Consider the following 26,352-nt stretch of genomic DNA (forward strand, 5'->3'; position numbering starts at 1 on the left):
AAAAATTAAAAATAGAACTATCATATGATCTGGCAATTCTACTTCTGGGTATTTATCCAGGATTTTTAAAGATTTCTTTCTATTACTGATTCCTAATCTAGAACATGCTTTGTATAACTTGAAAGTTTTTACATCTATTCAGACTGTTTTATGGCATCAAATATTGTTGATCTTGATATTCCACTTCAAAATGTGTACTTTGCTGTTTTGGATGAAGTATTATATAACGTCAGTTAAGTGAATTTGGGTATTGTTTAGATTTTCTATATGCTTACTGATTTTCTGTGTACTTGTTTTATCAGTTATTGTGAGAGAAGGAATTGAAATCTTCAATTGTAATTATTGATTTGTCTGTTTTCTTATAGATTAGGCTTCGGAATATGTGTTTCACATATCGAATGCAGTGAATAGGAGGAAAATTACTTTTACTAGCATTATTTTAAAAAGCCTCATTAGAATATATCTTTGGTTTGTCCTTTAGTATTGGCTATTTGTAGCATCAACATATACAAAAGAAAATTTATTTGCCACATTTTATTTTATTTTCTTATCCGTGTTATTTTGCTTGGCAGCTTCTATGTTTTTGAAACAGGCATTCGAAGGAGAATACCCTAAATTATTACGTCTTTATAATGACTTATGGAAGCGTCTTCAACAATACAGCCAAAATATTCAAGGAAAGTTTAATGCAAGTGGAACTACAGACCTCTATGTTGACCTACAACACATGGAAGATGATACACAAGACATATTCATACTAAAAAAGCCAGATTATGAGTATGTTTGTTTAATCAAATCTGTTTGTTGTCATAAGGATTTTGTCTTCTGTTTTTATTATAAATTAGAAAATGGGAATATGCTAATCTTCTGTATATTTGTAATGATCATGACTTATATGTATACTGTAGAAGACTTTGCAATACTTAAATGAAGAAGTCAGACTTGATCCTTAGTTGAGCAGCCTGGTTCCTAACTGGAATCTGATGTAAAGTACAGCACCAAGTAGGGTGAGTAGAAGCTAAGAGATGAGCATATGTGGTCACTATGTTTTAATTGGTAATATACCTGTAATTACATCAGATAGTATCATTATTGATGGACCACTGGCATAAATATGATATAAAAGTAACTGGTGTGTTCAGGAACTATAAGGGAAATAAATCTTACGATGGGATAGCTTCTCAGTCTGGTAGGAAGAAACTGAGTGTAGTCACAATTAAGCCTGAAATCTCTTAGCTTACTCATAAAGTACAGTATATGTAGCCATAGTTAGGTGCAACTTTGGAAAACTGTATACCATCTCAGTAAGTTTAAGCCAGCCAACTCTCCTCCTTAGTTGAAAAAGAATATTATTTTCAGATTTCTCTTTGAACCACAAATCAATTGATTGGCTTGCACATTTTCTTTAAACATAGAATCATTTACTGTGACAAGGCTGACTCAGGTAACAGTAGATTCTTAATCACCTACCTTGTAAAAAAGATGCTGGGTGGATATAAATGTTTCTCTTTCAGTTTTTATTTTTCTAAATACTTAAATTGTATCCACCATAGTAAGAAGTCCTCGCTAGTGAAATATAGGATGTAGAAGTTTTCTCTGGCAAAATAAATGGCATGGCTGTAGGCTGGGAAGATAGAATGAGACTACATTTTTCTCTTCAATAACTCTTTTATGCTAAACATGGAAATTAGGTAAGATAATGGAAGAAGGGCAAGAGAACTGAACTCATTTCTTGATCTACAAAGATCTAATAAGTTTTTTAAATATTGTATAAAATACAATATATAGTACCATTCTATTTTTGGCATAATTTTATTTTTAAATCCATATTTTGGCCCCAAAAAGGTCTGGAAGTATACACAGCAAATGGTGATAGTGGTTTATCTCCAGGAGGTAGAACTTTTGTATTTTGTGCTTTCCTTAGAATTAAAAAGGAGTGTGGTCCAGGAAAGAGAGGAGACAGAACCCTGTCAGTACCACTGTTCTCTGTGGGTGACTGTGGGCATACCCAAAGCTATGCCTCTCTGACAAAGGTTTCACACTGTGGGGGAGAAATAGACTTCACTAAAATAATCTAGCCAGTCACTAAACAAGCCCTAGAGGTGCGGAGATCTAGTACCCAGAGCTGCAATAATGTATTATCTGAAATGTCCAGTTTCTAACAAAAATAGTGAAGCATACAAAGAAATATAACAGTATGACCCATACACTGAGGGGAAAAAAAAAGCAACAGAGACTGTGAGAGTGACCAAACATCAGATTTAATAGAATAAGACTTCAAATTAGCCATTAGAAATATGTTCACAGAAGTAAAAGAAAGCATGATTAAGTAAAGGACTATATGATGACCATGTTGCATCAAATGGAGAATATCAATACAAAGATGAAAATTATAAAAAAAGAATCAAATGGAAATGCTGCAGTTGAATAGTTGTCACTAAAATTTAAAAATCGCTAGAGGGACCCAACAATAGATTTGAACTGGCATTTATAAAATTAGCCACCTAGAAACTAAACTTAATGTAGGCCTAAAAGCAGATAGGAAGAAATTTTTTAAAAAAATGAACAGAGCCTCAGAGAAATGTGTGGCATCATTAAACATACCAACACACATGTAATGGGAGTGCCACAATAAGAGGAGAGAAAGAAGAAAAAGTATTCAAAGACATAATGGCTGAAAACTACCCAAATTTATTGAAAAACAACCTACACACCCACGAAGCTCAACAAACTCCAAGTAGGATTAACTCATAAAGACCACAAACAGACACATCATAGTATAAGTGTTCAAAGTGAAAGACAAGGAGAAAATCTTGATAGCCGGCAAAGAAAAACTACTCATCACTTATAAGGGAGCCCCAAAAGATTTACACCTGACTTCTCAGCAGAAACAAAGGAGACCAGAAGGTGGTGGGCTCGAAGTGCTCAAAGAAGGAAATTGTGAAGCAACAATCCTATATTCAATAAAGCTGTTATTCGTAATGAAGAGAAGTAAAGACTTACCTAGATAAACAAAAACTGAGAGAATTTGTTGCTAGCAGACCTAACTTGCAAGAAATAGTACAGGAAGTTCTTCAGGCTCATAACCAGGCCATCTCAGTTGGTAATTCAAGTACACGCAAATAAAGAGCACCAGTAAAGAGAGTGAGGAAATAATAAAAGATACTACAAATGCGTATTTTCTCCTTTTTTTCCCTTACCTGATTTAAAATGAAGTTGTATAGATATACATTCTATACATATAAAATATGTATAGAATGTATTGGTCACCTGCCATTGCCTCATCCTATCCAAAATAGGATGAAAAAAAAAGAGAGAGACAGCTGAACACATTCTTTCTGGCTTGCTTGCTTTGTTTTTCTCTTAAAACTTATGACTCTCATATTCCATATTTAAAACACTTAAAAAATTTGTGTTTATTTTTGTGTGTGTCTTTCTCATTAGCAACCTTAAGTTTCTCGTTAGTAAAGTTTAAGAGGACAGGGAATTTTGACTTCTCTACTGTATTTCCCACACCCAGGAATTACCTGGCAAATTGTAGAGACTTAATAGTATTTGTAGGAGGGAAAGAGATGGGGACAGTGGGGATATGAAAAGTTGTGTTCAAGCTTGGAGATCTTAGAAGAGTAGTTCAAAATGATGATTCAAATATGGAAGCTCCTTAGTAAAGCTAAAGTAAGAGCAGACTTCTCAAACAGGATGGGTTTTAGGACAGTTATCAGTTTGTCTGTTTGTTTTTAAGATTTTGTTTATTTATTTGACAGAGAGACACAGTAAGAGAGGGAACACGAGCAGGGGGAGTGGGAGAGGGAGCAGCAGGCTTCCTGCCCAACATGACCTGAGCCGAAGGCAGACACTTAACAGCTGAGCCAGGCACCCCAGAAAGTTATCAGTTTTGACATTGTAGTCACCAAGGATCTTAGTGCAGATTCAGAGACAGGAGGAGTGTTAGTACTTATAATTCAGAACTGAAATATCTGCAGAAGAGGAAAGAGGCTTCTTAAGGTCAGTAAATAACAGGAGCAAAAATAGCAAGACATTTAAATTGATGGTATGGTCTTCAATAGAGGATTGCCTCAGGCAGATTTAGATACTGTCCTCCCTGTTCCCATTGTATTTTATCTTCCCCTATTCTAGAAATCACTATAGTTAGCACTTTACCTGCACATTTCTTCCCTGCATTGTAAAGTACTTGTAATCTACATCTTCCCAGCACTTAACAAGGCCTGGTACATAGTATTCTCAGTAAATAGTGCTGAGGGAAATACTTACTGAATGAGAAATGTTAAGAGATAACTATGGAATTATGATGTACGAGCCAAGAGCACTGTGACCTCTAGGGCTCATTAGATGACCAGAAAGGGTGGGAAAAGAAAAAAGCCAGGTTTCATAAATTACACGATGGAGCAAATCAGCTGTTTTTAAGGTTGACGTTTAGAATGAAGGGGGATTTGTTTAAGAAAAAAAAAAGACGAAGGACTGGTAGAAGGATTATAAACAGGAGGGACGTGAGGAGATATGGAGTTAATTATAGGAATAAGAAAGCAGATGGAAATAATGGTTGTAGACATTTGACAGTAATTGCCAAAGGAAAAATAGAAGACCCAAGAGTGGCACTGCCAACTGAAAATACAAATAATTGGAGACATGGGAAGATTAAGAAAGAAAGATGCGTATAGTAGGCTAAGTTCCAGTTTGTGAAGAATATGGTGAAACAAATGAGCTTAGAACTCCAATTGAGAGGATTTATGTGATTGCAGCACTTTCAGAAACACTTTTTATTTGTCCCCATTCTGTTGGTTTGGCATTGGAAGGCTGATAACAGCCTAGACCCTGTGCACTTCCCTCTCGGGGAGCTCTGTGAGAAATGGCGGCTGTGGGTGGAAAGAGTCGAGTCAGTGGAGCAGGTTTCTGCTCACTTGGCGCTCTCGTGAAGCTCTGATACTCTCTGAAAACTGGATTTCCTAAGCAAAGGCATAGCCCCATTAGAATTAGTAAGATTTTACATTGTTATTCTTTTAGTTTCAAATGACAGACTTACTACAGTAGATGCTGGCATATATTATATTACATTTATACATAGGACTTATTTATAAATAAAAATGTTTAGTTCTCAATAAATGTTTAGTTATGAAATGTATTTGTAAATATATACATTTTTAAACAGAATTTTTTCTTTTTGTTCATAAAAACGTTTTATATAGAAGATAGGTTTTTTAAGAAAGGTGTTTACAACCCAATACAAGAGCATTTAGTTTTGTATAATCTGAATTCAGTTTTAATAAATTTTGCCCTCACAGCCCAGAAAAGGCTTTGAAAGACTCACTGCAACCCTATGAAGCTGCTTATTTATCAAAATCTTTATCTCGACTCTTTGATCCTATCAACTTGGTTTTTCCCCCTGGTGGTCGCAATCCTCCTTCCGCAGATGAACTTGAAGGTATCATTAAAACTATAGCAAGGTACGTGTTTTTATATAGTGGCATGCTGTAAAATGCTTGCCACATTTGTTAGTGATGTTTTAATTTACTTCAAATTATTCAAGTAATTAGTCCGGCAATTAAATCAGGAGTTTTGCAGTGAATCAGTACACATATAGTAAGTACTTAAGATTCCAATTAATAAAACCTTTTAAATACAGTCTAAAAATAGCTTATAATTATTCTGTGTCTTGTCAAGGATGCAAAGTAAACCTAATTTTTATGCCATAGTAAATAATATTATATAGTAAAATAAGCACAAAAATAGTTTTACGAACTGAGAAGTTAAAGCATAGAGCTTAGTGTTTATTATCTTAAATCCATAAAGTACTTAATGGCATACACAGGATTATAATCTTGATTAGCCTACTTGTGTTTGCTATTTTGAGCTTTCTAAGTGAAAGTGACAGCTTTTAAAACTCTCAAAAGGCAAGGTATCCTTGTAGAGGTGCCACCTGAATGCTTGCAGATAATGTAATTATACTGTTGCCTTAGACATTTACACTTGCCCAGATGAATTTGCAGTTAAGACTATCTCAGTTCCTGTCACAGCTAACAAGTTGTCATAACAGTAGGTCTGTACATTTGTAGATGAACATTTTGAGAAATAAAAATAGTAGTTAGGCAATAGAGGACCAAAGTATAGAACTGTCTAGATTGTTTTAGACTGCGGATTTGAAGCTGGTGACTTGCAGGCATGTGCCGTAGGACTGAGAAGCCACAGATATAATGTCTGGGAGCATATATCCAGCTGCAGACATACCTATATGGTGTTGAAATTGCCGTACATCTTGATCTTGAATCTTTCCATAATTATCGTGACTTACCAAAGTCCTGACTAGATTTTTTTACTATAATGTCTCTGTTTTCTGTTGGGTATAGTAGTGACAAGAACAATCTTGTATTCAATTTGACCTTTTTTTTTTGCAATTTGATCTTTTGACCTATTTATGGAAATGTTAAAGAGGCATCTCTCCCATTCTTCTGGGCAGCTTGGCAATACTGTAATCAAATATAACATGAAGCTTGAAGAAGCATAGTTATTGCCAGTATTCAGTAGCATTTGAAAGTGAGCATTAATAAAGTTATGTCTCACTATTTATGAAGGGCATTTTTATCACAGACAGTATGCACCAGTGTTGTTTCAAAGTCCTTCACTTCCTTCATAAAGAGAATCTGTTAAGTGCCAAGATTTATTTTGCTACTTCAGAGACACTAATTTTCCTGCTTTCTGCCTGTGTATGGGTTTTTGTGCAGTTTTTAACTCCTAGTATTTTTTCCATGGTCTTTGTAAACACTTTTTTTTTCTTTTTGGCAGTCCCGACCAATCCAGTGTTAAAGTTGAAAATAAGTGTGGCAAAGAAATACTTCAAGACTCCAAATTTTAAAATTTCAAATTAAATTTTTGTTATGCTTTTGATATATTTAAAAAGCTACTCTACAAAATAGCGTGGATTGACATAATTTCTACAGAAACTGAGCATCTTTATGTATCATGTGTAATTTATATTTTTAGCCTATGTCCTTCCAAGGTCATCATTTCCATTCAAAAGCTGTCATTTCCTTGCAGATGTCTGTGATATGCAATGTCTCTAATTGCACTTATCACTATTAACAAGAGTGCTACTTTAAAAATCTGAACACAATTTACTCTCTTAATCACAGCCTGAACCCACACATGACGTGCTTTTATTAATGAGAAACTGGTCATTAACCAAACCATCTCAAAGCACTTTTTCCTAATGCTGAATTTAGGAGGAAAAATTAAACAATGCAACCAATTCTTGGAAGCAATCAATGAAATCTATAAGAATCACTACACTGCTTATTAGGTTTAAGTTTATATGTTGTTCTCTTCCTTGTTGATGAACTATGTTGCTAATAATTAAAGTCTGTTTTTGTTTTATGCAGTGAACTAAATGTAGCTGCTGTAGATGCAGACCTCACATTAGCCGTGTCAAAAAATGTGGCAAAGACCGTCCAGTTATATGGTGTAAAATCGGAGCAGCTTGTAAGTGATACCCTTCTGTTAGAGCTCGTGATTTTGTTTAAAATTGCTAATTCTACTTGACTATAAGTATCAGTATTGAATTGACTGAATATTAATTTACTGGTGGTTTTACTTTATTGAAATTTTGAAACTTTCTGATGAATTTGAACCCCCCAAAAAGTTAGATCTATTTAAAAAATGGCCCTCCTATCGTTGTTATACTTTCAGAATGTAGGAAGGTTTTATAAGGCTTAAAAAAAAAATGCTTGTACCACCTTATGGCCTAATTTATACACACACACACACACACACACACACACACACACACACACGTAAATATAGTTGTCTCGGATTGATCAAAATTCCCCTGTGTTGTGACCACTCACCCTAGATATCTATCATTCATGCAGTTTACCTGTTGTGAAATTGACTTGAACTATTAAAAATGGCTAGAGGAAGTGAAGTGCTTAAAATTGTGATAAAAAATGTTGATTTACTTTTGAAGCTTTTAACCCTAGAACATGGAAGTTTAACCCTAAAATAATTTTATTTGAAATATTATTTGTATTTAAAATAATGTATAATTAGCTGAATCATAATCCTAATTTTATGTATTAATGTTTTAAAGTTAAGCACACATGTTTAAATAGTGTGTATGTATGCTAACTGAATCTAAAGAACAGGGCTTTAGTTTATTTTCAGCTGTGCTGCTAGATGAATTTTAAGGCATGTGCCAAAATCTCTACTGTCTTTACAGGAGTGACCAACCATGTTTTTCACTTTAGCCTCTCTGACTGCTCCCAGATGAAACATCATAAAATGAAGTAATGTGGTTTTACCTATATTCTAGTAGTTCTAGTTGGTTCTGGAATGATTTTTAGGGTAGATTGGTAACAAATTGAACTGAAGGAATTTGCATAAAATGATCCTTGGTGGGAACGGTCATATCATGTGGCTTCTTTCAGTTCCAGTGGATGGCCTCATTTTATTTGCCTGTTAATGTGCTGTTTTCCATTCAGTTGTTCTGGTAGCCTTGACAAGCAATTTAGAAACAGCTTTTTAAAACTTCATTTATTGAAAACTGGCCCTATATACAGACCATGGCAGCTCTTCGTAGGTAATTAGATGACTAATTTTTCTCTCGAACTTATTTAATAGAAGCTTTTTTTATAATGTTCATTGCTTTTAAAAGCATGGTTTATTGCTACAAATAAAATTCAGTATTATATCCAATAGAATCTAGTGTAATTACTGCAAATGTCAGGAAAAAAATCATTAGATAGTCCCACCTGAGAACATTATAAGGAAGAACCAGCATATGTATAGAAAATATTTTGCTTTTTTCACTCAGCATAATAAAGACATGTATCATATGATCTCACTGATATGAGGAATTCTTAATCTCAGGAAACAAACAGAATTGCTGGAGTGATGGGGGGTGGGAGGGATGGGGTAGCTGGGTGATGGACATTGGGGAGGGTATGTGCTATGGTGAGCGCTGTGAATTGTGCAAGACTGTTGAATCACAGATCTGTACTTCTGAAACAAATAATACATTATATGTTAAAAAAAAGAAGAAGATAGGGGCACCTGGGTGGCTCAGTCGTTAAGCGTCTGCCTTTGGCTCAGTTCATGATCCCAGGGTCCTGGGATCGAGCCCCACATCGGGCTCCCTGCTCGTTGGGAAGCCTGCTTCTCCTTCTCACACTCGCCCTGCTTGTGTTCCCTCTCTCACTGTGTCTCTCTCTGTCAAATAAATAAATAAAATCTTTAAAAAAAAAAAAGTAGGAAGGGAAAAATGAAGGGGGGGGAATTGGAGGGGGAGACGAACCATGAGAGACTGTGGACTCTGAGAAACAAACTGAGGGTTCTAGAGGGGAGGGGGGTGGGGGGAGGAGTTAGCCTGGTGATGGGTAATAAAGAGCGCAAGTACTGAATGGAGCACTGGGTGTTATACGCAAACAATGAATCATGGAACACTACATCAAAAACAAATGATGTAATGTATGGTGATTTACATAATGTAAGAAAATTAAAAAAAAAATAAATGCCCAGTGGTCCAATCTCAAAAAAAAAAATATTTTGCTTTTCTGCTACAGGAGGTGGCAGTGGTAATGGTAAAGTGTGACTTCAGTTAAGACATTAATGGTAGGGGCACCTGGGTGGCTCAGTCTGTTAAGCATCTGCCTTTGGTTCAGGTCATGATCCCAGGGTCCTGGGATCAAGCCCCTCGCTGGGCTCCCGCTTCTCCCTCTCCCTCTGCCTGCCACTCCCCCTTGTGCTTGCTTTCGCTTTCTGTCAAGTAAATAAAAATCTTAAAAAAAAAAAGACTAATGGTAAAAGGCTTTGACAAATTTAAAATATATCAACAAACATTTGATTGAATTGATACTGGTGGTCAGATAGTCTGTGACCTAAATTACTCACACTTAACGAAACTTACAATGCTGAAGGCTAACCAGAAAGTCATTTTCAACTTTGATTGTAGTGCCTAAAGAGAGCCTAAGCATTAAGAGTAGAAAAAGCATCATATGCTTTATTTTTAAAATATATTATTGATTAAGGACTTAAGTAACATTTTAGTATACATCTCTTATTTTGGGCTAATACTATTTCTGTTACTTCTTTATGTTTTTAAATTTGACGTCTTTTATTCTTTGATCTTGCTGTATTCCTGTTCTTTTAGAATTATTTCACTGAAAACATTTAGAGGAAAATAGCCAGTATTAAGTCTTTGGTGGGAGAAAGACTTGAAACAGAATTTGAAGTAGAATAACTAGTTTATCTGTAAATGGAAATGTTGACTTGATATATGGTATGACATATTTCTATAAATGGAGGATTCTTTTTATAGATGAAAAATTTAAGTCCACAAGGTTGGAAAGTGACAGAAATCAGATCCTTAATGGAATGTTCAAGCAGCGAGATGAAGGAAGGCTAGAATTTTCAAGACAAACGTGTTTTCAAAAGGGGGACTTGAAAATATAGAACCTGAAATGTAGAATGAACAGCTTTTCAAAATCCTAAATTTATTTCCCTAAAGGTCAGTTGTACAAGTTTGTTGACTATCAGAACATTTTAGTATACTTAACTATAGCTTTAATTCCTATCAGGAGATAAGCTCATCAAAGGATTTTTCAAGTGGATCCCTTCTATGAACCATTCTTGTGGTTATCTCAATCACTGTGTATTTAGATAAATTCTTCCACATGCTTAGAAAAGCAATGTTATTTCTTTTTACCCTCATTGTTTTAGTATTCTAGGATTTGGTAGAGTATAACATACAAATTATATGTATGTAGTACGTGTATATGCTTATAATAATCTGAAATTTTATCATTACACATGTGTTAGTTTTTCTAAGGCTTTTCTGTTATTAATCAGCAAAATTAGATGTCATACAAACCTAAAACTCTATAGGGACAAATTCTTAAGTTCTTTTCTCTCTTAAATGGCACCAGAGAATTCATTGCTTGAGGTTAGGTAGGGGCCATAAGAATAACAACAGTTATTAACCAGTAATAGCGGCTTGGATGATGCCAAAGCCATTTATGTCACATACTTCACAACAGCCCTATGAAATGGCAGTATTCGTATCTGCCACTATAGAAGGTGGAAATGGAGGCCAAGAAAAGTTAATAGCATGCCCCAAACAGACTGCTGACAGTAGAAAGCTAGGTGGCAAGTGTTGAAACTAAGCATTTAAACTCAGGTTTGACTCTAGACCATGCTTTAAACTGTATTGTGCCTCAACACAAATAACATTGTTTTTTATCTGAGAAAAGTAGGATTTTTTTGTGATTTACTTGTTCACTTGTTTACTTTACAACATGAGATAGAGATCTAAATCTACTTTAATACATGCATGATATATTTTATGGATGTATTATAGCTTATTTAACTTCTGTGGCCTTAATGGATAGTATCTTGGTTCATAACAAAATGATACCAGCTGGGTGACTTATAAGCAGCATTGATGTATTTCTCACAGTTCTGGAGCCTGCAGAGTCCAAGACCAGGGCAGCAGCAGGTTCGGTGTCTGGTGCGGGCCCTTCACTAGGTCACTGATGGCTGTCTTCTCCCTCTGACCTCCCAGGCCAGGGGGCAAGGGGACTCTTTCAAGCCTCTTGTATGACGGCACTAATCCCATTCGGAGTGCTCCCCTTTCATGACCTAAGCACCTCCCAAAGTCCCCATCTTCTTGGGCATTAGGTTTCAAGGTATAATTCAGGGGTGGAATGAGTGGGAAGGATACAGACATTCAGAGCATAGCAGATATTTAGATGGTTTAGTAGTTTTGTTTAGAAAAAGAAGGGATTTAACCTTGAATTCTAATATGTAAGGGTTTACCGCCTCTAGTATGTATTTAATCTAGTGTATAATGCGAATATCAGCCTCCTAGGTGGCCTTTTGTGAACAAGAGATCAGTGTTTTTTAGACTGTCTTTATTTAAAAGTTCTCATTCACTTGTTTTGACAGGAGTTGTGAAGTTATATATAATTTGCTAAGTAGAATTTTATGTTCAAAATACATACCTGCAGATATATATATTTTATGATTGAACTGAACAAACATTATTTAATGGTTATGTATTGGTAATTTGTTCGTATAGTTCTGAAATGTGACCTTTAGAAGAAAATGTCATTAGACCTTGCTATTGTAAGTTTGAATCAATGTTTTCCTTGTGCTCTGTATATGAAAATGAAATTAAAATATTAGTATATAAGAGTTATTGTGGTACCTTTATAAAGCTTTATAGGCTTGTGAATTTGTGATGTCAAAATTATAGGCAAATATACTAATAAGTAGTCCTTTTAAAAGGTAAACTGTGAGAACATTTACCAACAATAACTATTATCTGATGGTTTCAGGGGATGACATCTAGAATCTTGGTGTAAATGTCAAATGTTATAAACCATGAGAAAGTAGATTGGCATTTAATTAGGTTGCAGACAATTTAAATGGAAACAATAATAGGAATGACATTTAAAGGGAGGTTTCAACTTTAATGCAGGTCAGTAGCTGTGTATGAGGTCGGTCGTACTAGATGGCAGTAGGGTTTTTGTTGTTTTGTTTTGTTTTGTTTTAAGCTTTGTAAATATGCCCTTTATTCTTTGTGTAATTTCTTAAGCAATTTGGAGACTTGACATTCGTATAGTGGAAGAAAACCTACATGTGTGATATTTAAATGGTGATAGAGAGACACATGGGTTCAACTTTTTTAGTTTTAAACAGATTATTTAATGCAGATTTAAATGTCATCTACCTGGATACTGCTCCATATAATATCATATGGTAATAATCTATATTATTAACATTAAAATAATAAAAGGTTCTTTAAAATGTGAAATCACTTGAATTTTTATATTAAGTGTAAATATATGAAACATGTCAGTAGATTCTTCAGCCCAAATGCACTTTAGCTATAATACAAATACACTGAGCCCTTTGGGTTACCTACTCTCTTCATTCTTAGACTGCCTTCCACTCTTTCTAACCTCCGTTCTTGCATTGAACTATTTTAGGATCACTCCTTCTTTCCTTTGAGATCATTTTCTGACTTGCTTCCCATACTTGTGAGAGCCTGATTTTCTGTGGGCTGTGCCAGGTCAGTAGTTAATCGTCATGTTAGTCTAAGATTCAGTAGGCCAGAGTGAAGACAGAAAGAAATGTCAAATAATGGTTATTGTCTGCTGGTTAACTGAACATAAAAAAAAATGGTTATTGTCATTAGGCAGTATTTTCAAAAAAAGTAAGAACTGCAAAGTTGTTGGCCAAAGCCTACAAAGTCTGTGTTATCTGTTGCCATGAGAACATTGCCCGACAGACAACCACAACACCTGAATGGCATACAACATGCACTTAATGCTTATACTTCTCCAGGCAGATGGAGGGCAGCTAGGTTGCTTATCTTGGTTGGGTTTGCTCACAGCAGGCTGGCTGCTGATGGAGGCTGACTTCAACCACAGTTAAATACTCTGCTCTGTTCTGCATATCTCTCCTCCTGCAGCAGGCTCTCTTGGGCTTAATCCCATGATGAAGGCAGAAGCACATGAGAGAAAATATTCTCAAAAGTCTGGCTCACCAGAATAACCCAACCACAGTACATTATTAAATTGCAAAGGATGGGGATGCAGACAGGGATGAAGGATTCAGACCAATTGTGCCATCTGTCACAAAGCCAAATTAGAAACATGGCAATAACAAGAAAAGAGAGTTCATGAACTTTTCTTTTTATTCCTTAATCTCCCTACTTGAATCCTGTCTGTATGTGTTAAATTTTCAAAAATATCTATTTACATATGTATGTAATTTTTTTTGAGCTATAAAAAATGGGAGCTGAAAATCTGCATATAACTCCCTAAAAACTAAGAGCCTACTGTTGACTGGAATCCTTACAAATCACATTAAACAGTCAATTAACACACATTTTGTATGTTATAATATAATAATCATATACCATATTCTTATAGTAAATTAGAGAGAAGAAAGTGTTATTAAGAAAATCATAGGGAAGAGAAGATATATTTATAATACTGTATTGTATTTATTGGAAAAAATACATGTGTAAGTGGACCTGCACAGTTCAAACCCATGTTGTTCAAGAGTCAGCTATATTATTTTTAGGTGCACAACATAATTTTTTTAAAGGATTTTTTTTTTTTTTAAGAGAGCTAGTGGGGGAGGGGGCAGAGAGAGAGAAACTTAAATAGACTCCCCGCCTGATATGGGGCTTGATCTCAGTGACCCTGAGATCACTACCTAAACTGAAACCAAGAGTCGGGTACTTGCCAACTGCACCATCAGGGTGCCCCTAATTTTTTTTCTTGTGGTGAGAACGTTTTTTTTAAGTTTGTTTGTTTGTTTACTTAAAGTCATCTTTACACCCAGTGTAAAGGGTGTAAAGACCCCAAGATCAAGAGTCACATGCTTCTCCAACTGGGCCAGCCAGGCGCCCCTCTGGTAGTGAGAACTTTTTAAGATTTACTCTTTTAGCAATTTTCAGTATACAATACAGTATTGTTAACTATAGTCCCCTGCTATACGTTATATTCCCATGACTTACTTATCTTACAATAGAGTTTTATATTTTTTGACCATTTTCACCCACATTTCCCCTACCCCCTGCCTCTAGCAATCACCAATCTGTTCTTTGTATCTATGAGTTCTTCTTTTTAAAATATTCCAGATAGAAGTGATATCATGCAGTATTGATTATCTGTCTGGCATATTTTACTTAGCATAATGCCCTTAAGTTCCATGCATGTTGTCACAAATGGCAGGATTTCCTTCTTTTAATAGCTGAATAATATCCCATTGCATATATATATGTATACATGTATATATGTGATGTATGTATGAATATGTTTATGTATATACATACATATATATACACATATATATATGTACATATATCTCACATTTTCTTTATCCAGTCATCCCTTCATGGGCACTTAGGTATGAGCTGTCATAATATCATTGTGGTTGTCTATTCAGATGTAATCTCTAATTGGATTTTTTGGTTTTTGCTGTTGGGTTGTATGAGTTCTTAATACATGCAGGATGTTAACCTCTTATGACACATAATTGGCAAATATCTTCTCCCAAATGTGTATTAAATTTTTATGGAATTTAATATCACTTTCATAGCCAAAGGATAGAAATTTATTACTATCATAATTCACTTAATGATTTTAATTAATGTTAATATTACTTTAAAAAACTCATGAGCCTTTTTCTGTATACTTCATTTGCTGATATATATTTTGACCCCTTATCACATTTTCTAATCTTTATTGCCCTAAACCTGTTTTCATTACTATAGTATATAATATTCAAATAAATATTTTTCTTCTTCTATGATTTCTTTTGTTACAAAATATACTTTTATTTATTTTTAACTTAATTTCAGAAGGTGGAGTTTCTTCAGTCTCTGAACTATTAATAGGATAGATACTAACTCCAGGAAATAGAAGTAGTAGTTAGAGACTTGAAAAGAAATTTGGGCAATTGAATCTTGACTCATAACTTTTTACTGCCATGTTAGCACTTCAATACCATGAAGATTTTTTACGTATATTCACTTTTTCAAGGTATTCTCATTAACAGGATTAGTCTGAATTACCTGGTCCATTTGAGAGGAATTAGAAGTCTCAACACTGTAGAGCTTTTACCTCTTTTCAAGCATATTAATGATCAAAAAACCTTTTATTCTCATCCCTGTTCTAGGGTATTGGAATATAGTTTAATTCCCTAATGTATGCTTCAAAATTATACTTTATGGAAGTATGTTTTTTGGGGGTTTTTTTGTTTGTTTTTTTGTTGTTTTTTATTTATTTTTATTATGTTAATCACCATACATTACATCATTAGTTTCTGATGTAGTGTTCCATGATTCATTGTTTGCGTATAACACCCAGTGCTCCATTCAATATATATGATCTATATGGTGCCCTCTTTAATACCCATCACCAGGCTAACCCACCCCCCCACCCCCCTCCCCTCTAGAATTCTCAGTTTGTTTCTCAGAGTCCATAGTCTCTCATGGTTTGTCTCCCCCTCTGATTTCCACCCCCCTTCATTTTTCCCTTCCTACTATCTTCTCCTTTTTTTAACATATAATGTGTTATTCGTTTCAGAGGTACAGGTTTGTGATTCAACAGTCTTACACAATTCATAGCACTATGGTGAGCGCTGTGGAAGTATGTTCTTAAGAGAGAAAATTGTCAGCATTTAGTCAAGGTTAGGCTTTGATTCACTCAGAGCACCCTCCTACCTAGCACGCTCAGACGTACAGATGCACCTAACAGTAAAGATCTAGCCATCTTCACAAATAAGATAGAAAGAAAACCTACCTTTGCCTCTTAGGGCTACTGTAAGTACCAGCCTAATGTGATGTGAGGTGAGATGGCCTGGTAAGTGGAACCAAAACACACTCAGGAATTGGATCTGCAGTGTGCTAGTGTGATGGGATTTCTGAACCATAAGCATTGATATGGTTGCGAATTGGAGAACAGTGGTGGTAGTGGTGGGGAGGGAGGCATGTTTGAAAGGGCTACTCTAAAACCCCCAGACACTTGGGATAATCAGAGAGAGGAAGAGGAAAAGACACATAACACTTCCTTTAAAAATTAGGATGCAAACTGAAGTTGGCTGCATTTGAATATAAAAGAACTCATTTACATCTTAGAAGACTGATTTTTTTTTTTTAATTATCCTTTTCGATATCAAGCAGATAGCACACTTTTGGGCAACTTTTACTCAACTCACTAGTAGGAAGTTGTGCCAATTTAGAATATTTTCAGAGACATATCTAAAAAAATGGTGTATATGGAAAGTGTTCTGTAATAGGAATCAAGAAAATCTTTTTTCTCCACGGACAATCTTTTTTTAAAATCATAATATCTTAGGGTAGGAATTGTTAATCTAGAAGGTGGGTGAAGGGGCTTCAGGGCGTCTGTGAACCCCAGGAAATTATCAAATGTTATGACATGTGAATTTTTTCTGGGAAAACATGATATATTTCAAAGAGGTCTATAGTCCTTCCTTCCTCCTGAGATAACTGAACTGTATCTAGAAAATCTCCCAATATGTGTTATGCGCAAACTATAATGTCTTACTAGGGGAAATAGAAGAGGGGATATGGGCTACTTGGGTAGAATGATGAATGATTTTTAGAAAAGTTGATCAGGCCCTTGGAAGAATAGATGGGAGATACAGTTTGTGACAAAATTTTTGTGGGTGTGATGGCTACTTCCTGTTTTCTCTCCTGTGATAAGAGTGGGTCTTCCCTGGTTGATGAAACTTTTAGGAAGAGGATTTATGACAGTTGAGTTCCTTTTGGAGGACCTGCCTTTAAGCAGATATGGCAGGTTCAGAGAAAGCCATTCTGAAATATTTGCTGTTTTTCAGTGACTTCAACTCAAAATAATATACCAGAGAAGCATATTTTGGAGTGGCATGTCCTAAACTCCTTCATACACAAGTTATACAGAAATCAACTATTTCTGTATACCATCTACAAACAGAAAATAGAATTTGTTTTTTAAAAACATTATTTATAATGGCATCAGAAAATAACATGCTTCTATGAATAATTTGAGAAAATGTGGGCAAGACTGCACTGAACACTCTAAGTCATATTAAGAGAAATTAAAGGAGTAAATAAATGATGGCACATACTCTCTTCATAGATTGGATGGCTCAGTATAATAAACATATCCGTTCTCCCAAAATTGATCTATAGGTTCAGTGTAACAGTGTATTTTTTACCAATGCAGAAATATTTGTTCTACTAATATTAAGATCCATTAGAGACCTACAATAATTAACCTACAACAATAAACTTGTGCTGAAGTTTTAGCACAAGGATCAAGAAATGCATTGAAAGAGAAATAACCCCACACATATAGAGTCACTTGCTGTGTGACAAAGATGGCAGAAGAGAGGAGTAGGGAAAGGATGGTCTTTTCAGTAAGTAATGATGGGTTCATTTGATAGCCTTGTGGAAAAAAATGAAAGTTAGCTCTCACGAGAGGCAAAAATAAATATTAGGTAGAATGTAGATCTAAATGTGAAAGGGGAAACCTAATACAAAGACCCATACAGGGGGACACCTGGGTGGCTCAGGAGGTTAAGCGTCGCCTTAGGCTCAGGTCATGATCCCCGGTCCTGGGATCGAGCCCTACATTGGGATCCCTGCTGAGCAGGGAGCTTGCTTCTCCCTCTTCCTCTGCCCACCCCCACTCTCTTTCTCAAATTAATAAATAAAATCTTAAAAAAAAATACCCATACATATACACCATGAGACATGTATAACAGCATTATTTATAATAGCCTCAAATTAGAAACAGCCCAAATGCCCATCAGCACTAGAACAAATACATAAATGCTGAGCTATTCATCAGTGGAATACTGTGCAATACTGAAAAATGAACAAACTACAGCTTACATATGTTCCTCTGTGGATGAATCTGACAAACATAATATTGAGCAAAATACAAACATGTATATAGTTATTATAAATGAAATATTATGTCCCAAATGATTCCATTTGTTTAAGAAGTCACTTTATAGGAGGAAGGAGGAGATGATTGAGTTCGAACTACAAGGAAGGGTTTTTGGAGTGCTAGTAATATTTAAATGTTTTGTCTGTGGTTACAAGAGTTTTTGATTTGTGATAACTCATTTATCTATACTTTGATGTTTTTTATACATTTCTACCTTGATTTTCTATTTCAGTTAAAAATACTTTTAAAAACCTGTAAAGGTATGTGTAGAGGTGGCACATAGGTGTATCCTAGCTTTATAGGAGGATAATCATTTAGTGTTTAGGACTTGAAAAAATATGGAGGCTTTTATAAATTTTGGAAGATGTTTAGTGACTCTCTAATGTTGAATAAACTAATCTTAGAAAAAAAGTAAAAAAGGACTAAGATCGGGAAAAGTAGAAATGCCTGTTTTTCTTCTTGAGTTCACCAACCACCCACCTCTCCCCAGTTTAAACATCTAAGAACTTCCTAAAATAAACTAACCAAAATTAGATGTAATATGCTGTACATTTGGAAGTTTGGAGAAAATAAAGGGATGTGAATGTGTGTGTGCACGCAAGTGCATGCATGTGTGCGTGTAAGGCATCTTTTCTTGGGTGTAGATTTATTTTTACTTTTGTAAAATACATGCAGCCACTCCCTTTGCTGAGAACCCTATTTAGTTGGGAAATTGAATTTCTAATTGTAGTCATTCTGGTAGCCATCAAAGATTGACAGTAATGACATGGAATATTGAGCTCTGGGGAATTCAAGATTCCCTTCCTTTTTCTCTCAAGAATCTGTAGAAAATGCTTCAAGAAAATATTGATACTTTGAGAGCTTGGTTACAAACTAGTGAGGGATATAGTGAAGGAGATACCTGGTAATCTTGTGAAGACTTCTATGTGTTAATACGGAAAACTCTCTAAGACATAGTATGAAGCTAGAAAAAGAAGGTGAAAATAGTACATTTAGTAGTCCCACCTGTAAATAAAACAGATAATATAACTAAATGCTGTTTTATGCTTTTTTCTTTCTCTTTTTTTCTGGAAGGTCACAATAAGAAACTGTTAGTGTATAACTTTGGAGAGTGGGACTAAAGATGTGGAGAGAGAACATTTGGTTTTCAGTTTATACTTTTAAGTTAGTTCTGTTTCAATTTTTACCATATGCAGGTTTTTAACTTGCAGAAGAAATAATTGAATTCGCACCCAAAGGGACTGATCACACTGAGTGACGCTGAGGAGAGAGATACAAGTGGCTTAAAAGCCAACGTAAGGGGTGCCTGGGTGGCTCAGTTGGTTGAGCGACTGCCTTCGGCTCAGGTCATGATCCTGGAGTCCTGGGATTGAGTCCTGCGTTGCGCTTCCTGCTCAGCAGGGAGTCTGCTTCTCCCTCTGACCCTCTTCCCTCTCGTGCTTTCTATCTTTCATTCTCTCTCTCTCTGAAATAAAAAAAAAAAAAAAGCCAACGTAAGTCTGGTAGCTATTGAAGCAGTTTGTGCTCTGGATTCTATTACGCATAAAGTGGCACCTTCAGCCCAGAGCCCCTGGTTTTAAGGACCCTGCTTCTTCAGCCTTGTTATGTGCCTGTATTCTGGAATACTGAGAGACTAGAGACTGGCTAAATGCTTGTGCTTTCCTGGAATTCCTGTGACCCAATCTGATATCCTTGAAATTCCGTAACCTTAACTCTAGATCACACCAGCCCTTGCAGAATATAGTAGGGGGTTTGGTCTTGGCCTTCACTCTGAAAGGGAAGCCATTTGATGGTTGGACAGAAAAGGAGGAAATCTAACTCAAAAAGAAGGATCGAAATGCAAGAAATAAGAGTAAGTGTAAGCAATTAGTAAACATGTAGGTAAATCCAAGCCTTAATTGCATAAAATAAGAAATAATAGTGACTAATTTGGGACATATAAACAAGATAGAACTGAAATACTTATCCACATTAAAGTTTGAAATGAGGAGAAGGGGTAATGAATTTTAAAGCATTCTTAAAATGCTTATATTATTCAGGAGGACTGTAAAGCCGTAGATATTTTGGCTTAAATTGAATATGAATTTTAATAATTTAATTATGACCACTGAAAGAATAGAAATAGAATGTATAACTTCTAAATGAACTGATGGAAAAATGGGTAAAAGAGAAAAGTATCAGTTCAATAAAAGGCTGAGAAATGAACAGAATAAAAAGAAGCAAAGAAAATCATATGAGAATTACATAGTAAGACGGATTTCAAATATATCACTGATCACAATAAATGTAAATAGACTAAACTGACCACAGACATTTCTCAATTCGGATAGAAACAATAAATTTAGCTTTGTGTGATACATCTAAAACATAAGTGATGTGGGTTCACAAGCAAGCAAGCAGTCAAAAAAGAACTCTTGAGACATTTTTGGTGCAAAAAGGTGCTTTTCTTATAGCCCAGGGATAGGACCTGTGGGCAGAAAGAGTTGCACTTTTTGCTGTATGAAGCTGATGGGTATACACTTAGTGCTCAAAGGGGAGGAAACAAGCAAGGAGTATTAGATCATAAATGTCTTCTTCAAACTTCCACTCGTAAAACTACTTTGGCAAGATTTCTCTGGTGCTTATCTTTCAGCTCGATATTAACTATCGGTGAGATGTACAGGCAGTCAGGAGACCCTCTAAGAATGTAGCAACCAGTACATATTTGATCCCTATCGGAACTATGCAGGCTATAGGTCTGCCTTCTGGGCTAAAGGTGAACATTTTTTTGCTTCTATCCCTCATCAATAAGGATATATAAAGGATGAAGTAAAAGAATGGAGAAAAAAATATTTCAGGGACACCTGGGTGGCTGAGTCAGTTAAGTATCTGCCTTCGGCTCAGGTCATGATCCCAGCGTGCTGGGATCAAGTCCCTCATCAGGCTCCTTGCTCAGCGGGGAGCCTGCTTCTCCCTCTGCCTGCTGCTCCCCCTGCTTGTGCTCTCTCTCCCCACCCCTTGACAAATAAATAAATCTTAAAAAAAAATTTCAAGCAAATACTAATTAGATGAAAGCTGATAAAAAGAGCTATAATATCAGACAAAATAGATTCTAAAGCAAAAAGCATTATTAGGGATTTGGGGAGGTGGCATAAAATGAGGAAAAGAACAATTTACTAGAAAGGTATAAGAATTATGATACACTTTACAAGGCAGCCTCAGACTAATAAAATGAATGGATAGAATTTCAGAAATTGACAAATCCACTATTAAAATGGGAAGTTGCATGGGTCAGGGGGTTAATCAGGCCACTATAGATTGATACCCTTTAGAATTACTTCCTTAAGACTCCTTCTCAGACAATTGTAGTCATTTAAGGCAGATAAAAACTTAGAAAGACTTTGCCAGATTTTGCAAAATAAATTTCTAGTTTTTTTAGATAATAATTGCTCTCAACCAGGTAACCTTCTTTCCTTTTATCTGGTTTAACATTATAAATACTACTAGTAAGGTTGATATTCAGAGAGAGGCTTATTACTTTGGAGTTCAATAATATAAATTTTTTTTTTGTTATTAGGACATTAGTTAAATTGAAATTTATCTTTTGACTGTATATGAAGAACTTTGCTATGAAAATTAATACTGCATTCAAGATTGTAGGTTTAATTACATTAGAACTTACATCTCTCAAAAACTGAAAGTAGTTTATTTTTGCAAATATATAAACTACTAATTATTTTTTTAAATTTTATTAGCTAACTTAGGTTTTAATAGGATGCTAGGAAATTATTTTTTTTAATTTTATTAGTTAATTTAGGCCTTAATAGTAGGATGCTGGGATTTTAGTTTTTCCATATCCCTGAGGATAGTAAACTTTCATTTCTTTTGGAAAATCTATAGTTTGAAATTCACTCTGTACTAAACCCAAAGTATTGTAAATCAAAGAGGCCTCCTTCTGTATACTTCATGTACATGTAAAGAGTTTTTCTCTTGATTAATGAATTAATCATAGTATTCGGTACTGGAAAATGGGGAAAGCTCAGTATACCTGACTGAGTGAACAGTGAATAGTTCTCTCTTCTTCAAGGAATTAAAAATATGCAGACTTGTGACTCTAAATTTAATTAAGAAGGCCAGTGTTTAGGAGCCAGTGATTGGTCGTGGGTAGGTGGAAATTCCATATGTTGTTCAAAAGCATAAGGTCTTTAGAAGAGAAATAAGAGCTCTAAATGATCCATTCTGAGCAAATTGTGTTCGCCTTTCCCACCCTCTGTGGTTACCAAATCGCGTGTGTCAGCTGGACATTTTGACCTAAAGGACAGGAGTGTGGAAGACGTAGAGGAGGTTGATGAGAACAGTAGGTTGATAAAACGGCTATGTAACAGGAAGACAGGGTGCGTGAGCAATACAGTTTTGAATTACAAAGCTACGTGTCATTCCTATGTGCATATAAACAAGATTTGCTCTTATTTCCACCTTTTTGGTTGTATGTTAGCTGTATAAATGGGTTCATTTCAAGCCATCACCTCTTTGATAACAGATTTGTGTGAAGGCTTAATCTGATGTCAGAACATAGCATTACTGTTGAATCTGTTCTGTGTACCTGTCCTTACTTTTACATAAATAGATATGTAGTGACACTTCCTTTTGTTTTTTAATCAACTGGTCAAATATTGGACAAATTCAACAGTCTGAAATATAAATAAGAACCAAGAAGGGAATAAAAATATCCTCTGAACTGCCAGAACTGATGTCACAGTATACACTTCATTCATAGGAACCTCTCCCAGTTATCATGTGATTAGTCATCTCTTTTCCCACTTTAAAGCAAGTTAGACCAGCATGAGGGGAGATAAGAGAAGATCAAGAAGAGAAAACTAACACCTTAGGAATAAGAGATGGATTCCTAAAAATCTCTAAAAGTTAAAGAAAAAGGAAAGACAACATTTCTAAAGATATGAGTGAAGGGGCAAGCAGCCATATATACCCACTAAGCTCTGATGGAGTCACTTTTAAAACAAAAATGTGTAGTCGAACAAACACGGTTCACTGGAACACTAGTGAGCGCATACAGTGGTTCATTTTAAGTCGAATTTGCCTTCTTAAGGTACATGTTCTGTGTGCCTTATTTATGAAACCAGAAACATGTGACATACACTGTAGAAAGATTTTCTTGGAAATATATTCTGATAGTTTTAGCATCTAAGAAAATCAGTTTCATTTGTCAGGGAAATTTAGTTAAGCTGACATGCCAGGGAAATGAAGAATTGCTACAGAAATCCATGAATTTGTCATTTGCTGTACGTTTGCAGAAACATGCCCTATGTCTGGGTTCCAAATACAATATAATTTTTAATGTGTTACAGACTAGAGATGTTTGATCATTTAATTGTGAGTGCATGTATGTGTTTAATTTTATGTTTTTTATAGGATAATTGACATGTTATAATGAGCTAAGTGATATTTAATTATTCTTCTTGTGTTCCTTAATCTCAACCAGGTAATCTCTGATGAAGGCATTTCCTAAGTAAATAAAGTAAATAAAAATCAGTTATTTTCATCTGTGTCACAGATTAGTAAATCAAAAGAAACTCTCTTGGGGCCCTTGGGTAGCTCAGTCAGTTAAGCATCCAATGCTTGATTTCGGCTTAGGTCAGCTCAGGGTCGTGAGGTTGGGCTCCATACTCAGTGGGGACTCTGCTTGAGATTCTCTCTCCCTCTCCCTCTGCCCCTACCGCCCAACGCACTCTCTCTCTCTCTCCTCCACCTCGCTCAGCTAAATAAATCTTAAAAAAAAACACCAAAAAACAAAACTATCTTTCCCTAAAACCTTCTTTTGGGCAAGTAAACAGTGACCAAAGCAGTTTATTTTGTCATATTATCTTAAATCTTTCAGGGATGGAGATTGTACATCTTTTATTTTTATCATTGGATAAAATTACCTTGTGCAAAAGTTTCTAAGTGCATTCTACAAATGAACCTTTTTAAATACTTAATGGAATACCACAATGCCCTTTACTAATATTTTAGTGCCTTTCCTCACTGTGTAATGCTTCATAATATTTCTTAACATTTTTGCTTTCTTTCCAGTCTTTTTGTGAGAGACTGCACAGACTGATTTGCTGTTTGTTTTTAGTTAGCTCTGTAACATAAGCACCTCCCATTGTTTTTTCTTACACAATGTGAATTGCCTAATATACCTAACTATTCTCTTATTCTTAGACATGTGGGGTTTTCCAATTTCTCTGTTTTATAAATAGCATTATCTTTGTTCATGTAACTTTCTTATATTCTTAGGATACATTTGTAATAGTGGGATAAGTAAGGATATAGCAGCTTTAAGGCTCTTGGAATATATTGCTCATTAGCATCTCTTGACCTAGAAAACATTTAGATGAGTACACTTAGAATCATTGGACCATCTGTTCAGAAAAACTGATATGACATACATAGATCAGGGATTACAAATTGATTTCATCCCTTGTGTCAGGTTTAAGAAATTGGCCGTCACTGCCTGGAGCACTGTGTTTGCGAGACTGGAACAGGACTACTTGATTACTGATGTCTTCTGTATGAGTGGGAGGGGGGAGACAATCTGAGAGCCAAATATTTGCCCTTTATACTTTTCATTAAAATAATAATACTTTGCCTTTTGTATGTACTTTTTTTGCTGCGATCCCCAAAATTGGATAGAAAGCATGTATTAGATCAAAAGATCTTATCTTAATATAAATTCCTCATTAAAAATTAATTTGGTAATTATACAGCCATGCTCACCACTTACAGAAAAATAAGTATAGATATAACTGTGTATAACTAAAGGTTTATGAGAACTTTTCGAAGTTTTTTTTAAAAATATTTGATTTAGGGGCACCTGGGTGACTCAGTCAGTTAAGTGTCTGGCTCTTGATTTCGGGTCAGGTCATGATCTCAGGGTTGTGAGATTGAGCCCCCAGTTGGGCTCCGTGCTGAGTACGGAGTCTGCTTGAGATTCTCTTCCTCTTCCTCTGAACCTCCTCCCCCCTAACATAAATAAATAAATCTTTTTAAAAAAATAAGTGAATCTGGGTAAAGTGTCGAATGCTCCTTGCACTATTCTTATTTATGTAATGTTTTGTAAATTTGAAAATAATCATGGCAGGAATGGTGTTGGAGAGAAGCAGGGCGATCCACCAAGCTCAGGTGTTGGGCTGACTGCATTCTGTGCTATAAAAACAGGATTAGCAGCAGATTATCTTAAATTTCCAATCTTCTAGTTTTATATTTTCACTTTGATATTTGAATTTTGTTCCTTGTTTTTGGCACAGTGATATTTCATCTTTAGTTCTTTTATACCATCAATGTTTTGCTCTTCTAAGTGTAATATTTTCTTTGCAGAACTTTGTAGGTCTCCAATTTAGCCGTCTTATTTTAGCCTTAGTTTTTACAAGGCTTGAGGCATCCAGCAGATAACCCTTGAAGTCTGGGGATTTTTCTTTCTATACTTTTTAAAAAAACAGCTTTATTAATATATAATTCACCCATGTAAGTGTACAATTCAGTGGTTTTTAGTATATTCACTTAGAACATTTCTTCACCCCAACATGAAACCACCTTCTCAGTAGCAGTCACTTCCCATTTACCCTCTTCACCCATCCCCTAATTACTAATCTGCTTTTTGCCTCTGGATTTGCTTATTCTGGATATTTCATGTAAATGTAATCATTCCATATGAGGCCTTTTGTGATTGACTTCTTTTAGTTAAAATGTTTTCAAGGTTCATCCACATTATAGCATGTCTCAGAACTTCATTTCTTTTTTTTTTTTTTGCTGGGCAGTGTTCCATTGTACGAATAGACTACATCTTATTTGTCTACTTATTGGTTGACATCTGGGTTGTTTTCATTTTTGGGCT

The 26,352-nt window shown here is 35.3% G+C and overlaps 1 protein-coding gene across 2 annotated transcripts in view; it reads left to right on the forward strand.

Annotated features, from left to right (window-relative positions):
- COG5 (component of oligomeric golgi complex 5) overlaps positions 1-26,352 on the forward strand; it is a 310,225-nt gene that overhangs the window by 242,640 nt on the left and 41,233 nt on the right. For both annotated transcript variants that reach the window (XM_027573001.2, XM_027573000.1), the window contains exons 12-14: positions 573-777; positions 5,301-5,462; positions 7,392-7,491. In XM_027573001.2, coding sequence (XP_027428802.1) covers positions 573-777; positions 5,301-5,462; positions 7,392-7,491 — 467 coding nt within the window. The remainder of the gene's footprint in view (positions 1-572; positions 778-5,300; positions 5,463-7,391; positions 7,492-26,352) is intronic.

Source organism: Zalophus californianus, chromosome 12 (genome assembly GCF_009762305.2).
Source record: "Zalophus californianus isolate mZalCal1 chromosome 12, mZalCal1.pri.v2, whole genome shotgun sequence".
Taxonomy (NCBI): domain Eukaryota; kingdom Metazoa; phylum Chordata; class Mammalia; order Carnivora; family Otariidae; genus Zalophus; species Zalophus californianus.